We start from the raw sequence: 15,520 nt of genomic DNA, 5'->3' as shown, positions 1-15,520 counted from the left end.
GCCAGAGACCCTCAGATCTGTCCCACTCCTGCCCAGGCCCCCATAGGCACCCTTGATGCGAACGATGTAGAGCTGGCCATGCCCACCCAGTAGGCCATACGCACTCTAGCCACACCCACCCAGTAGGCCACGCCCACCCTAGCCATACCCACCCGGCCCCTTGAGGGCAACGGCAATGCTGATGAGGCCCTCAATGAAATTGAGTTTGACACCCCTGCTCTAAAGCATGATTCCTTCCCTACCAAGTAGGCGTTTTCATAATAAATGATTTAATCCTATCATAGAAATTTATCTGTGGAAACAACAGGCTCATCCAATTAAGTCCACATCTGTCAGTGAATCCCTTTTAGACCTCATAACTGCAATCTGAAAAATAAGTTTGAGGAGTCCAAGTGAAACAAAAGGAAGACAGTGTGAGCAATAGTCATGTGGATTCTGCCTATTGGGAAGATTGCCATTTCTCACAACTCTGGGGATTTTAACTAAAACAGCAGTGAATTGAAAGCTCAGTGGCAATATTAATCTTATGTGACATCTGCACATTTAAATGTATTGGCAGTAGCATTATTAAATTAAATTAAATTTTAATTTTAATTTTTTCTTTAATTTTAAAATAGTATAAGTGATGGTGATAATCTAAATTGCCCATCACATTATATACTTTCTAAGACAATACTGTTAATTAGTACCCCAAGTAACAATTTCTTATAAAATAAATAAGTTGCAATATTAAATATAATTTACCTAAGCTACATCTTTAATAGATGTTCCTATATCCATTTAGAATACTCAAGAATACAGTTAGCCCCAATACAAGTCTTTGAAAGAAACATTGGGGTTGGACTAGAAGACCTCCAAGGTCCTTGCCAACTCTGCTATTCTATTAATATAGTGATCTAGAATACTTGCCTTGATTCAGTAGTTATTTATATGTGAAAAATTGGTATTAGTAGTATCTGGTTTCAAGAAAATGCTTCATGCAAAACAATTCAGATAATGTTTACTACAGATATCCCTCTTTGCAAGCAGGAATGCTTTTTAGATTTAACATGTTACATCAGCTAGCTAAAAGATGTTTTGTGTTAAACTAGTAATTCCACTGATTATGGAAAATTAAGTATTTTTATTATATATATTTCTGAAAAAAGATTGTGTAATGTTTTACTGAATTTGTTTACAATGTTGAAATACACCAATTTGTTAACAAGGTCAATTTCCCCACTGAATCTACTATGAAATCTGCTGAAGTACAAAATACATACTTGTAACATAAATTCATGTAAAAATATTTTACCAGAACTTGTTTATATTTTGCTGAAGTTATGAATACTCCCTTTTAAAAATATGAAACTTTATTTCATTATTGTATATCTCTCAATCAGAAAACAAATGTTATTTTAAAAACACATTACTGTATTTCTTAATCTGTAATATCAATGTGTAGCTCTGTGGCTTCAAATAGTAAATTAAATAGTTTTTGTACCCTGTATGTATGACTTACCCCAAAACTGGATCTAACTAATGGCATTTCATCTGTGCACTTTATGTATGGCAGCACTGATGGGGCTATTGTGTATTGGCAGGATATTCAGCTGAACAGCTGAAATGGAGTACATGTACCCTTTTGAAAATCACTTCAGAGCACTTGAGGATACCATAGTCAGAGAAAAATCAACAAAGTAGCAGTTTAAAAAAGGAAATAAATGGTACAGGTAGTCAACAACAGTTCATTCAGTGACCGTTCGAAGTTACAACGGCACTGTTTTTCACACAACCGTGACAGCATCCCCATGGTCATGTGATCAAAATTCAGACTCTCAGCAACTGACCTTCATTTATGACGGTTGTAGTGTCCCAGGGTCACGCAATGACCTTTTCTGACCTTTTGACAAGCAAAGCAGTGGGGAAGCCAGATTAATTTAATAACCATGTTACTAACAATGGCAGTGATTTGCTTAATAACTGTGGCAGGAAAGGTCATTAAATGGTACAAAATTCACATAACCATTTTGCTTAGAACAGAAATTTTGGGCTCCATTGTGATTGTAAATTGAGAACCTGTAGTTCTAAATAGTATAGTTTTAACACTGGAAAATATTAAAATGGAAACAGGCTAAATCAATCTTTTAAGATTTGATTCTCCATATTTTATTTTTAAAAAATTGCATTTACTCTTTAAAACAGAACTGTTCTAATGAGGAATTTTATTCTTACAGGAAGAAATAATGTATGATCAATTTATCTGAAAAACTAAAAAAATGGCTCTTTTAAGTCACAAAGTCTGGAAAAGCATATTTTCAATTTGCCACAGCAATTTCCTTAATCTATTTTAATTCTTAAATGGATGTTAAATTAGAGCAAAAGTATTTGCTTTAGACTGTTCTAAAAAAACAGATTTTCTTCAAAAGTGTATAACATGGTATTTCTTCTTTATTTTGTTTTAATGTTACAGAGTTGTGATGTATTTAATTTTTAAAGCTTTCTTGTTACTCTCCAAGTGTAAAAATAAAGTATCAAACAGAGCTACATAAATGTGATTTCTTTATTAAAGAGGTGGAAATGTTCTGTGTATGAAATGTTTAGTTAGTCTCAAAACTGATTGTTTAGCAACCTTTGGAAGTTCCAACAGATTGGGGGGGGGAGTACTTCAATCCATATTTAAAGTTCCAAAAGTATGTGCTCCATCCACAGCCACACGAGTGCAATTTGGGCACTCAGAAACCAGGTCACTGTTACAGCCATTTGCAATGTCCTGTGATCACGTGAACACGTTTTATGAAATTTTGCTAAAAACCAGCATTTACTTCTGGGTTTTGAAAAAACCACATCTGTAGTGACGCAGTGGTTCACTTAACAATCACTGCATTTACTTAACAATCACCATTACAAAAGGATTGTTTAAAGTGGAGATTCGCTTTATGGCCATCACGAGTTATAACATAGCAGCCAGCTATAAATTCTGAGAGTTGATGACCAAACATCTTAAAACATTCTTAGAAAATAACTATGTTCACAGAATATTGTCTCCTTGTTCTCTCAAACCATCGTTTTTGTAATTCTACCCCTTACCTCATAGAATTCACCTATTTTATATACATGATATGCTGCTATATCGAATCCATTATTTTGCAAAATTCTCTACAGAGGACTGCATCCCCAACTTCTGCATACCTAAAAAACAACTTGTGCTTCAAGATTATTGTGTAATTTATCCCACAAATGTACAATCTTTAGTAATGCCTGTTTCTCCATGAAGAACAAGGCCTTTCCCTTAAAAATGTAGCTTTAAATTGGGAGAGGGTGGTATTGTCTTAAATATTCTGAAGAATATTGCATTGGAGACAAGCACGTTTTTGTTTAAACTGAACTTTTTATTTTATTCAGGCCACCATTCTCTGAAGTTGTTATGGTATTTTTAGTAAGCTAGAAACTTAAGACAACATGATGAGACACAGAATTAAATATTTCCAGGAAAACAATCGAGCCAAAATGAAGTGTATTTTATTACTTTGGAAAATTTCTAAACATATACTCAATTTTTAATAAGCCTGTAAAGTAAGTAAACACTAGTTTATATTAGGAAAGCTAAATGATTGCATTATAAATTTAAATAACACCTTCATCTTTAGTTATTTAACCATTATCTAAATTTTTGTGGTAAAAATCAGAGTTGTGCAGTCTGCTTAAAATGAAATCTAATAAAAGTTGTATCACTTAATTCTTTCAGTCACGATATTGGGTGGAGACTCCCCATCAAGTATTTCCCGGACATTTCTGACATAATTAAAACTTTAAAAAGATTCAGTGTAAATGAAAATTTAAGATTCTCCATTGCTGCTGCAGTACTCAACATTGTCTGTTCACAGTATGTTAAAATGTTATTACTATCATCTATTTTAGTATTTACACTGCTTTTTGATAATCATTTTTATTGTAAAACCATGATTTAAAGTACATGCAAATTGCTATATGGTAATAATAAAAACTTAAAAGCTTTTAAGTTTAAACAAAAACTTAATTAATAGTTATAGATTATTAGGAAAGAAAAGTCATGTATATTCCTACAGAGAAAATTTATTGGCAGGGCAAATACTTTATTCAGACAACAAAGAGTCCAGGGTTTTCTATCCTTGAATAAATTGCGGCCACAAGAAGCTGCTGTGTTTTAATAATTTCACAATTTACTGGAAAGTATACAATATACTAACCAAACTTTGTGATCTGAAGATGTTTTAATGAATAGGATCAATTAGGCTAAATATTATTTGAACAGGACTTCCGCTGATAATGGAAATCTTTGTTTAAATACAGTATAATAAAAGATTTTTCGACAAATCTTTTACAAAGTGAAGGAAATCTTCCATATTCTCCATTTAACCATCCATAAATTGCATTGACAAAATTCTTCAGGCAACTGCAGAAATTAATTACAGCATTAGGAAAAATATCTCCTAAAATCTGATGCTAGAGAAAGTGTATAACCAACTTAAGAATATAGGCACAATACTTGACAATGATATGGGAATAAGTAAAGTTTAATCAGCAGAGTATCTTATGAAATCCAGCGAGGGTAGGTGGGTGGATATGGATATTTCAAGTCCTTCTAATGAAATAGTGTCATCCATCAGGATTTAGAAACTTTACAACCTTGGCCCTATGGAATTACATTCCCATGAGATTTGGATTATCCCAACTCTGTTGGCTTTCCAAAAGACCTTGACAAGTTGTTTTTCTCCCAAGCACTAAGCCAATGCTGGATAAGCTCATTCTGAAATGACTTTTAATTGGAGTCAGTTTGGATTTGGCCTTAATTAATCTCTACTGTGAAGGGTTTTTTAAAAATGTTTTTAGCCATGTATAAGCTGCACAGAATTGCAAGTTGGGCAGCCACATGAATCATTTAAATACTGTAAATATGGACATTTAAGTCTCATCTTTTCCCCCTAAGATAGGGGACATGAGGACTTAAATCTAGTATGTTTCATCTCTTGCGGTTCTTGTGTATTTTTATATTTTTTATTTTTAGAAATTTAAAAAACCAAATTATTTTTTCCTGTGTAGAGACTGCAGTGGAAGTTATGTATATTTACATTTAGTGCACAGGAAGAATATAAATATTTCTTCATAAATTAAAAGAAAACAGCAAAAATTAAAGACATTTTCAGCTTTGTCAGCTTAAAGGTAAACATGGGACCCAACTAAATCTCCCCAGGAAAAGAATTCCCTAGCCATGTAAGTAAATTGCATCACACCATTAATAGTCTACCCTGACTTTAAAAGAATGCAGCATGTTTAAATGGATCTCTAACTTATTATTTCAGCCTAAGCACTGTAAGTGCAGCATGTTAGTCCTGTTGAATACATGTAAATGTAATTGCTGACAGAGAATTTCCTTTCTAGAAATACAGCTTAACCTTCAAAGGTTTTTCACTTCAGTTATTTTATCAGATGTTTGTTACATATGTTTTATATTGTTAAAGGGAATTCTTTTATAAACTGACATTTTGTTGTTCTGTTTTTTGTAGTTTAAACGAGTTCAAATTATTGTTTGCTATCATTCTGAGAGCACAATACAGATCAAATAATACTTTGCTGAGCAGACAGGATAACGCAACAGATAATAGGATGATACAACAGCAGGAACAAATAGAGGATTTTTAATATATTAGTTCCTTTTTATACTGAAATAATGGTAAAAAAAACCCTGCTTTACATTTTTTCATAATCATGACTGATTTTCCTTATTCCTTTTACACCTTCCAAATTTACAGTATAATAGCAAAAACACTGGGGCAAATGAGGAGCAAAAATAATTCTTAACATTCGGAGCTCACTTCTACCATACAATGTTTCTCCACTAGTCAGTCCTTGGTTTACAGTGCGACAAACCATCAATCTCATTAACAGCTGATTAGACCAAGTTATTCCCAGTGCTGGAACAACAGTCCTGGCTGAGCAGCTGAAACACAAAGCCTGGAATTACAAAATATTCTAGCAATTTGAGCTAGGGGAAGCAAGGTTGTTTTTTAGATTGGTTTCTTGGGCTAGGCTCATAGAAAAACTGCAGCAGTTTTATTGCATTTGCAATAAAAGAAATCTTAGTAAACACAGAGGAAATAAAGAGTATTTTTTTCACTATTGCATTTAAATTCCATTGTTAAATCTTATTTTTTGTTGTTCCAGTCCAGCCCCCCCAGTCCAAAATGTACATAATCCTGGGACAGATGAATTAATGATATGGTTTGATTTAAGGTAATTTTGCTGAACTCTTTAAAGATTAATGCACTAGTGTCTATTTCATAAGCGAGATCCGTCCTAGCAAATCTTATACCATATTAGATGCTTCAGAATCACATTAAAGTAGAATGTATTCCATTGCATCATATTAATCAGTGAACGCATGCTGTCTGTTGAAAACTTATTTTAACTAAGAAGAAAGTTCTGTTGGATAGAGGTGTGGTTGGTCACAACCTCGACTCTTCACAGTTAGTGTTTCAAGAATCCATCTAAAATCAGGTGTTTTCACCTTGTGTTTGGGGCTAGCCATAGAATCCAATAGCAGTTCTTCCTTACATCATTCCAGCTCAAAATGAGTTATTTTAGGTAGGGTTAGAAGAACCCAATGTCAGCATATATACACTACCACACACATACAACATATATGAGATATGTTTAGATTCACTTTGTGTATATGTATGTGCGCACGCGTGCATACATGTGTTTGCTGAATTTCTTTTTCCACTCACCTTTGAGTATTCCAAACAGCATCTTCCTTCTCATTCATTGCATCAGTTACCTAGATTACAAAAAAGGAATTAAAAAATGCACATTCAATACTTTGTCAGAATATAGTAATAGGAAAGAAATGATTTTACATCAAATAAAATACTTTGGCTAGACCAGAGTTAATTAGCTAACCCTAATTCTGGTGAAAGAGGGACGCGGTGGCTCAGTGGGTTAGGACGCTGAGCCTGTCGATCAGAAGGTTGGCAGTTTGGCGGGTCGAATCCTGAATGCCGCATAACAGAGTGAGCCCCTGTTACTCATCCCAGCTTCTGCCAACCTAGCAGTTCGAAAGCACGTAAAAATGCAAGTAGAAAAATAGGGACCACTACGGTGGGAAAGTAACAGCGTTCCGTGCGCCTTTTGCGTCCAGTCATGCCAGCCACATGACCACAGAGATGTCCTCAGACAAGCGCTGGCTCTTCGGCTTTGAAACAGAGATAAGCACCGGCCCCTAGAGTTGGAAACGACTAGCACGCATGTGCGGGGGAACCTTTACCTTTACTTTTTAATTCTGGTGATCTATAGGAACAATAGCTTTTACTTGGAAAAATTCCATTATTAACTATTACTTTCATTTAAGTATTTAACTCAAGGTCCAGTTAAATATTAAAAACCAGTTAGATGCACATAGCTCTCCTGAAATTAGTGGGATGTTGCTTAGGCTAAGCAAACTCTACTATCTTACCTGATTAATGCATACAATGGGGGTCTGGAACCTGCAGCTTAATCTGTGAAGTTTTGCCCCAAATCTCTGTAAATATTTAGCTTTCAGGAGAGAATCTGTAGCACTGAATTCACATCTGAATAAGGCAGCAATGGAATCAATAATGACTAGCCGCACCATGCCTCTTGAGAGCAGTAAGCTAAGTCTCTTAGTAATGCACTCATGGAAAGTGTCCTGTAATAAGAAGGAAATACAGCAGAATGTCTGTCAAGAACAGCACCGTTGTAAAAAAAACTGCTCCAGTAGATGCACAGTAATTATTGCAATAGCTAGAGTAACCCTTATTCCAAGTTTTTGTATTTGCAATGCCAGCAAGCAGCAAACTCTATACTCAATCAAGTAGTTTTACTGAGTCAGGAAGCTGAGTGAGAATTAACAGCAATGTTGCAAATCTATGCACATTATCTTGAGACTAAATCCCAATTAACCCTTCTGAATATATAATAGGATTACATTAAGATTTTTACAACAGGGTTATTAGTATAGCTCCTTATTCTAAAACAATAGCTTGCTAGAATATCCTCTTTCTATGCTTGAAAATATGATTATTCAAAGCTGCTTTCTGCCAAAGCGGGCTAGCATTTTCTAACCAGTGATATATTTCCAGGGTTTCAAGTCCCCTGAACATGTGTCCTGCCTAATGTCCCCATCAGTAATTAAATAAATACTAACAGGAAAGGATTAACTGTGGCCAGCACAAATTGATTTAACTCTTCCCAAAAAAATTACCCCACTCCAAGCTGAAATATATCCTACTAACTGCATAGCTCTGCTGCATTACCAGTGCAATCCATAAGCCATTTGTAAGGCAGTATAGAATTAATATGTTTTCCTCTGCACAATTTTTATTGTATGTTCCTGATGGAACATCAAACTGCAAAGTAGCGAAGTATAGTTGACACACACATTCCAGTGAAAAACAAAATGCAGGAGAAATGCACTGGAAAGCAAGTTCTAGTCAATAATTTATTCATTTTTCCTTCTGGCTACTGTTCTAGTAAGCTGAAACAACTTCCCTCCCCAATGACCCATTCCCTATTAATATTTAGGAACAAATGGAGTTGTTCAAAAGCACTTTTAATGTTTACATGTTGCCACTGGGAGACGCTATGTCAATATCATCTTGGATACATTATCCTGTAATTTTTTTTCTACACTTTATTATCTGTTTTATGCTGTACACTGCCAGAAATCCATGTGGAGTATCAGTACATAAAATAAATATGGAGGAATGATCAAAAAGGGGGTTTAAAAAGGTGCATTTACAAAAGCTGACATGTAGTTATGAAAGCTTTAGGAAACACTAAGGGAAAAATATTGTTTGCTGACCTTGTATTTGTGGTAAACACCTAAGTTTTTTTTAAAATGTCTTTTTCATTTCTCTCCAACTTTTTAGCAGCAATGGCCATAGGAGACATTTGTATTTTCTTCTGTTTTAACAAACTAATGTGTTCCACGTGTGCACATTTTTTCACCAAGACTAATCAGGATATGTACTGTACAGCTGCACTGCCCATCTGTTTGTGTCAGATGTCTGATTAGGATAGATACATGGGTGTTGCGTCTGGATATAGATTTCTGTTCTTCCTTCATACTATGTTTGACTTTCAATATTTTTGTGCATCAAAAAGCTCAGGCCAGGCAACAAGCATGCTGCCCTGGGTTATGTGATCAAGAAAGAAGGGAGGGGTTTAGAATAGAGGAGTGGTGGCATACTGAACATTGCCCATCTGCCCCTCCCATTGAGGGGGGGTTTCTTTGCAGCCCCTGGCCATTTTCTAAATCAATATTTTTTCATTTCTTTTTTTCAGCTTCTCCCGCCACATCAAATATGGTCATATTACATTCTGTTTAAGAGAATTATTCTGCTGACAGACAGATAGCCATCGTTTTGAGCCCTTTTAGGAAATGACTTTCTAATCTGCCATTGGGTTGGAAAGAACAAAAGGAAAGCATCCGACGTACATTTTTCTCTTGGGCATTCCACTTTTGTTTTCCTTTCCTTAAAAAAAATTAAAAATAATGTTAAGCAAAAGGTATCCTGCGGAATTCCAGTGTATTTCTCACAAAGGCAACACTGAATATGCCAGAGGAAAAGCAAGCAAATGGTTAAGCCAGATCAATTTCTCTTTAAAAACAGTATAATGCAATGCCTAGTTGGAAAGATTTTCTACGCCTGCAGCATAATAACCAAATGCCAATCAATTCCCCTCTCTGCCAATTTTGAAAAAGCAAATGAATTCTCCTCTGTGCTTAATTCCCTTTCTAGTTGAATTTGTCCTCATTGAGGGCAGTGATACCACACCTTTGTCTCCAGAATACAAGTTTGTGGTTTGATCACAGTCCCTGAGCTTAACTGCTGTCCACCATTTAATGGACAAACTATTCTAATATCAGAGGTATGCTGGAGAAAAAAAATATAAATTAACATTTAATTAGTGAGGTAGACTGTAATATGCATTCTATGCCCAAAATTAAATATCATTTAAGACTATATATATATTTATAAAAATAGGCAGCCAATGTTCCGTGACTTGAGATTTATTATTGATAGATTAAAATCTGCTTTTACTCACACTAATTTTTTTTTAGTTTTCTACAGATAGCAAGATGTGCAAGACAGTTGTGCAGGAAACCCGAAACAAGGTTTTTTGTTTTTTTTACAAATCTTTATAATTCAGTTGACTTAGTGCCAAAAAAGTAAGCACATAACAGCACTACTTTAGCTTCTGAGAGTGCTTCAACTTAGCCAGCAGTTTCACAGCTCTGAAAACAAAAAGTTTACCTTTTTATTAAAAAATAAAAAAATGAACACTCATTTTTCAGAAATTCTGTATTGCTTTTTACAGTATTGAAGTTCAAACCTGACCTGTTGAATGTGTTCTATAAGTTGAGATCTTTTTAATAACACCATTTTTAATGTTTTGCATAGTTTAACTAATGGATGTTCTATATGTGTTGTTGCCTTTTAGCTTCATATTAAGAAAATTTGAGGAGGAAAGGTTAGCTATATATATTTTGTAAAAACATATAATCCTCTTTTTTCTGTAGAGATTTGCTGAGAAATGGCATCTTTGGAAACAGTACTATAAAATTGATGTTAAGTGTGAGTAATTGTCATTTTGATTTACAAAGTGCATATTCTATGTTGGAATGTAGCATCACAGCTCCTTTTCAACTGCATAGATTGAATTTAACATTTTGAAGCATTGACAGCCAGATAAAATACTCACCAAGTCTGCTGCATGTTCAACAAATATACTGTTTCCAAATTTTATCTTCTGCATCACCTCAGATGGAACATCACTCCTCAATATGGGCAGCTGCTCAATCAATTGCTGCAAACGTTTATTAGGAAAAACATCTTCTGTGCAAATGTAAACTGCACCTGTAATGAAGGCCAAGCCATGTGAAATTACTGGTTTCTCTTTGTGGCAGTTGGCTGGAACACACACACACACACACACACACACACACACACACACACACACACGGGATAATAATTTCGTTTTTTAAAAAAAATACTTTATATGGCTACCCATTTCATAACTGCAACTGTGGGTGGCTAACAAATTAAAATAAAATAAAAACTCTGTCAAGCAATAACATTTGATGTAAAAGCAAAGTAATACTAATAGCAAAACAGTATAAATAGATATACAGAATGTTTGTTGAGAACACGCAATATAGTGAAAACCATCTCACACACTACCTTAACCTCATGACCCCAATGCCCAGGAAAACAGTCATATTTTTAAGGTTATCTGAAATACCATTAGTGTCTTGCTGGATCCTGGGAATTATGGTGTTCCAGACGGCAGGCGCTGCAACTGAAAATGCCCATTTCCAAAGCTGCAGTGGATATTAGTACAAAAATTCATCCACTTACAACAGTTCATTTAGTGACTGCTTGAAGTTACAGCGGCACTGAAAAAAATCACTTATGACTGTTTTTCACAGTTACAACCATTGCAGAAGCATCCCTGTGGTCATGTGATCAAAATTCAGACACTAGGCAACTGACTCATGATAGTTGTAGTGTCCTGGGATCATGTGATCGCCTTTTGCGACCTTATGGCAAGCAAAGTCAATGGGGAACCCATTTTCACTTAATAACTGTGTTACTAACTTAACAACTGCAATGATTCGCTTAACAACTGTAGCAAGAAAAGTCATAAAATGGGGCAAAAATTACTTAATAAATTGATTTAGCAACAGAAATTTTGAGCTCAATTGTGGTTGTAAGTTGAGGACTACCTGTATAGAAAGACCTGAACTCATAAACAGAACCAAACTTGCAAACAAAATGTTTGATTCAACTCCGGCAACCATAAATAATAATTTAGGTGATGGCAGCATAAGCAATACACAGTATTTCATCTTCTCCGAGTGCACAAAGCAAATTCCCAGAGTGAAAAATGTGATTTGATTTCAGTAGCTGTTGAATGTAATTGTCCTTACATTTTTGAAGAAACCAAATTACAGGTTCTCATACATGTACTTTGGAACTAAATAAGAGAAAATTCATTACACCCTTTTAAGCTTTTAAAAACTAAACTCCTAGTCTTTATAGATACATAAATATGCTTGAAAGTATGTAAACAGTGCCTACCGAAATCTTCAAAACAATGAAATCAACAGTCGATTTATTGACTAGAATATTTTTAATGTTTGGAGTTGAAACTTTAGCAAGGAGTAGGCTACCTAGCTGAGTCACTGTTTTTTCCAAAAAATAAAATTTAATATAATATAGGAGTCCTGGTGGCACAGTGGTTAAAGTGCAGTATTGCAGGCAATCTCTGCCCACAGCCTGGAGTTTGATCCTGATGGGGCTCAAGGATGAGTTAGCCTTTCATCCTTCTGAGCTTGGTAAAATGAGGACCCAGATTGTTGACGGCAATATGCAAATACTGCTTACATTGTAAACTGCCCAGAAAGTGCTGTAAAGCACTACGGGGCATTATATAGGACTAAATGCTAATAATCATCAAGCAATAATATGCAACACTGCAGTGAGTGAAGAATTCTGCTTAAAATCATTACAAGAGTGTCATGGTTCTGATAGATGAGACCAATTAAAGCAGAACTCCAAGGCTTGAGTTTTCCTCTAAGAACATGTTTATTGGTTATAAAGTATTGGCACAGTCAAAACTGAAACCAAGACTAAAGTTCCCTCCAAAAAGTAACAGTATTACAAAGTTAAACTTCCCACCCCATAAACTATGCAATCAACTACACTTCCCAATAGAATTGTTCGGTGGTCTTCCTAACATTACACTCAACCCAGTCTAATGAACACAAATGACCTTAGTTCCCATGGGACAGAGAATTGTTTAGACTAGCATAAAACTCCCCATCTCTCTCCCCAATTTTGTGGCAACTGAAAAGGAGTAAGATGGCTTCAGCCAGGTTTGTTGCAGAATTGACAAAGAGATTAAAAGAGTATATTTCTTACCAGATTCTAGTCCACCATATCTGTATGGATATTGCACAGAAAGACACAACTGCAAAGCAATCTGAGTCTTCCCAGCAGAGCTTTCACCAGCAATTTCAGTAATTCCTGTATGGGGAATTCCACCTCGGAGCAAGCCATCTAGAACTGGGCAGCCCAGACTCAGCTTCTGGCCTTGGGAAGTGCTGGGGGCTTTGTTTTGAAATAGCTGGAGTGCTAAAACAATTTGACAAGAGGTTTACTTAACGTTACTTGTATGCCACTTTCAGTGTAATTATCCTGAAATGGTTCATAGAATAAAGATACAGAGGCTCTTAATCACTGCTGATTCAGAAATCCTCAGCAAGCATTCAGTTAAGACATCCAGCAAAAGAACAATGTTCTATTTTGGCAGCAGGGAAAGAATATAAGGTGGAAAGGGAATAAAAGAGATTATCAATTTTTTTTAAAAAATGTGCCATTATTTTATGACATAAACACATCAAATGTTATAGCATTTTAAAGGGTTCAATTAGATTTTAACAAAAGTCTGGAAGATCAAATCCCACTATATCTTCAAATTATAGGTTTATCATAGTCTAATATTTTTTAAAATTGATTGTTTAGAAAAAAGCTAATTGAAGACTTACCTGTAAAAACAGAATTTTTTCTCAAAGTACTAGAAATTGTTCTTAGTAGATATTGTACATCTGTCTTGGATAGCTTTGTTAACCTTTGCAAATCTGATCCCGAAAGATGGAAAATGTCTTTAATTGATGTTATATTTGCTGAAATAAGAAAATTGATTCTATAACCAACATAGACTTATTTGAAAAGTGGAAATATTACAGGGCATAGACCGGTTATTATTTCATTCTCTTGCTCTGGAATCCTTTATCATATACCTGAGTATGTCCCATTCAATGCAATGCAATTTACTTTTAAGTAGACATGATCAGCATGGCAGCATAAATAGGTTTTTATGCAAGCACCTTTTTCTAAAGCAAAACTGTGAAACTATAATTGTTCACTGTTCAACTAATCAGAACATCCCTTACCACTGGCAGTCATTCATTTATATTTCACATTTCTAAACAGTAGTTTAGAAATGGTAACTGGTAACTAGTTTAGCAATGAGAACAAGGCTAAAAATTTCCCATCAGTTAGCTATAGACACACTCACAGATCTTCAGAAGTGAGTCCAACATGGCTTGTTCTTTAAAAATTCAGATTGCAACCTTAGCTTCTTTTCAGATCTGGATATATCTAACCTTATCACAATCAGCATTTACCTACTTGCAATCGTAGTCTGTACAAATCCCTAGTCAAATGCAGCAAGACAAAGTTTTCTTACACAATCAATATATAAAAATGATAGAGGGGTGGCATATAACATGAAAACAAGGATTTGTAGACAGTTGATGTACCTTTTTTAATAGCTGCAATCACTCTAGGGTTCATGTCAAACTTATCCCAGTCCATTTCTTCACAAATGCAGAGCCAGGCATAGAGGAAGAAAACTGAGTGAGATACAGCTTTAGAAAGATACTAACAGAAAGACTTGAAATAGTTTTTCACATCAGCCTTGCTCCCTGGTCTCAGTATTATTTTTCCAATTTTTCTTTAATGCTTTTGTTACTAGTGTTATATACTGATTTGCAATTGCTAGTCTCCTTGGCTTGTTTTAGTTACTTTCAGGTTATGTAGCATAACCTGAAGAATGGTTCACACATAATCTGCACAAGACAATTGGTACTTAGGTGGAAAAATATAAGGATATATGAGATTGGCCAAAACATGTTGAAGGTTGTGAAAGTGGATGAAAGTGCTATTTTTACAATCATCACACAGAATAAGGTACCTTGAATAAGGGGCTTCCTTTATTCTTCTGGAACTCAAACAGCCTAGCCTATTAGACATTGAGTAGGACATGCGTGGAAAGAATATGAATGAAGCTCTTATCCTGAAAGTGAACAAAATATTATGACAGTTGAATGGAAAATAAATCTTCCACCTCTATTGGTTAAAGAAATTTTAATAAAGGAAAAATAATTATTAAAACGAACTCTTTTGTTACCTATATTTACTTCTTCATAGGATCTTTATTTGCCATATAGTTCCCGTCAAACACATATGTGATTATAGACTCAAAATTGCACACTAGCTTGGAAAAAAAGGCCAATTTTGAAAGTCAAACAGAATTCTCAAAAACTGACAGTCGGACAAAAGTCACCCAACTCAGACTCCATCGAGAGAAGACTAGTAAGCAAGAGTTACTTTTAAATTATTCCCTACCTTCAATGAACGATCCCAGCCTTCGAAAAGAGAAAGGCGCTAACAAGAATCAGCCTAACCCGCTGAAAGCGTGGGCCAATCACAGAAAGCTGGAAAGAATTATTAACCAATCATATGTCTCGCTCGTCATCAAGAACGCAGCTTTTCTCAACTTCGCTGTCAATGTAAAGGGGCGCATGCGGCACTATAACGCTAGCCGCTGCGCGCACGCGTGCGAGACTCCTCTCTCTCTCTTTCTTCCCTCCCCTTTTCACTTTCCTATTTGCCTTGAAGGGGATTGGTTG

The 15,520-nt window shown here is 35.2% G+C and overlaps 2 protein-coding genes across 9 annotated transcripts in view; one reads left to right on the top strand and one right to left on the bottom strand.

Annotated features, from left to right (window-relative positions):
• The window catches only part of KLC1 (kinesin light chain 1), a 47,286-nt gene extending 41,825 nt beyond the window's left edge, over positions 1-5,461 (top strand). For 5 of the 6 annotated variants that reach the window (XM_083360162.1, XM_083360163.1, XM_083360160.1 and 2 more), the window contains one exon: positions 205-5,461. The gene's annotated coding sequence lies outside the window, so the exon portion shown is untranslated. The remainder of the gene's footprint in view (positions 1-204) is intronic. The other variant, XM_083360159.1, reaches the window with a different exon arrangement.
• Positions 5,462-5,606: 145 nt separating this feature from the next.
• Positions 5,607-15,246, bottom strand: XRCC3 (X-ray repair cross complementing 3). 3 transcript variants are annotated; one of them, XM_083349052.1, is made up of 8 exons: positions 15,237-15,246; positions 14,369-14,425; positions 13,592-13,729; positions 12,966-13,178; positions 10,744-10,898; positions 7,472-7,684; positions 6,747-6,796; positions 5,607-5,959 (listed from the first exon to the last, which is right to left on the bottom strand). In XM_083349052.1, the coding sequence occupies exons 2-8, from the start codon at positions 14,421-14,423 to the stop codon at positions 5,710-5,712; spliced, it is 1,074 nt and encodes a 357-aa protein (XP_083205178.1). In that variant the 5' UTR covers positions 14,424-14,425; positions 15,237-15,246; the 3' UTR covers positions 5,607-5,709. The 3 variants fall into 3 exon arrangements, with proteins under 3 accessions (XP_083205178.1, XP_083205177.1, XP_083205179.1); XM_083349051.1 differs by lacking the exon at positions 15,237-15,246 and adding an exon at positions 14,803-14,905; XM_083349053.1 differs by lacking the exon at positions 15,237-15,246 and adding an exon at positions 14,803-14,905 and having other exon boundaries at positions 5,786-5,951.
• Positions 15,247-15,520: the final 274 nt, after the last annotated feature.

Source organism: Vipera ursinii (assembly GCF_947247035.1).
Source record: "Vipera ursinii genome assembly, chromosome: 1".
NCBI lineage: Eukaryota > Metazoa > Chordata > Lepidosauria > Squamata > Viperidae > Vipera > Vipera ursinii.
The sequence above is the reverse complement of the archived record's forward strand: the minus strand, read 5'-3'. Positions and strand labels throughout refer to the sequence as shown.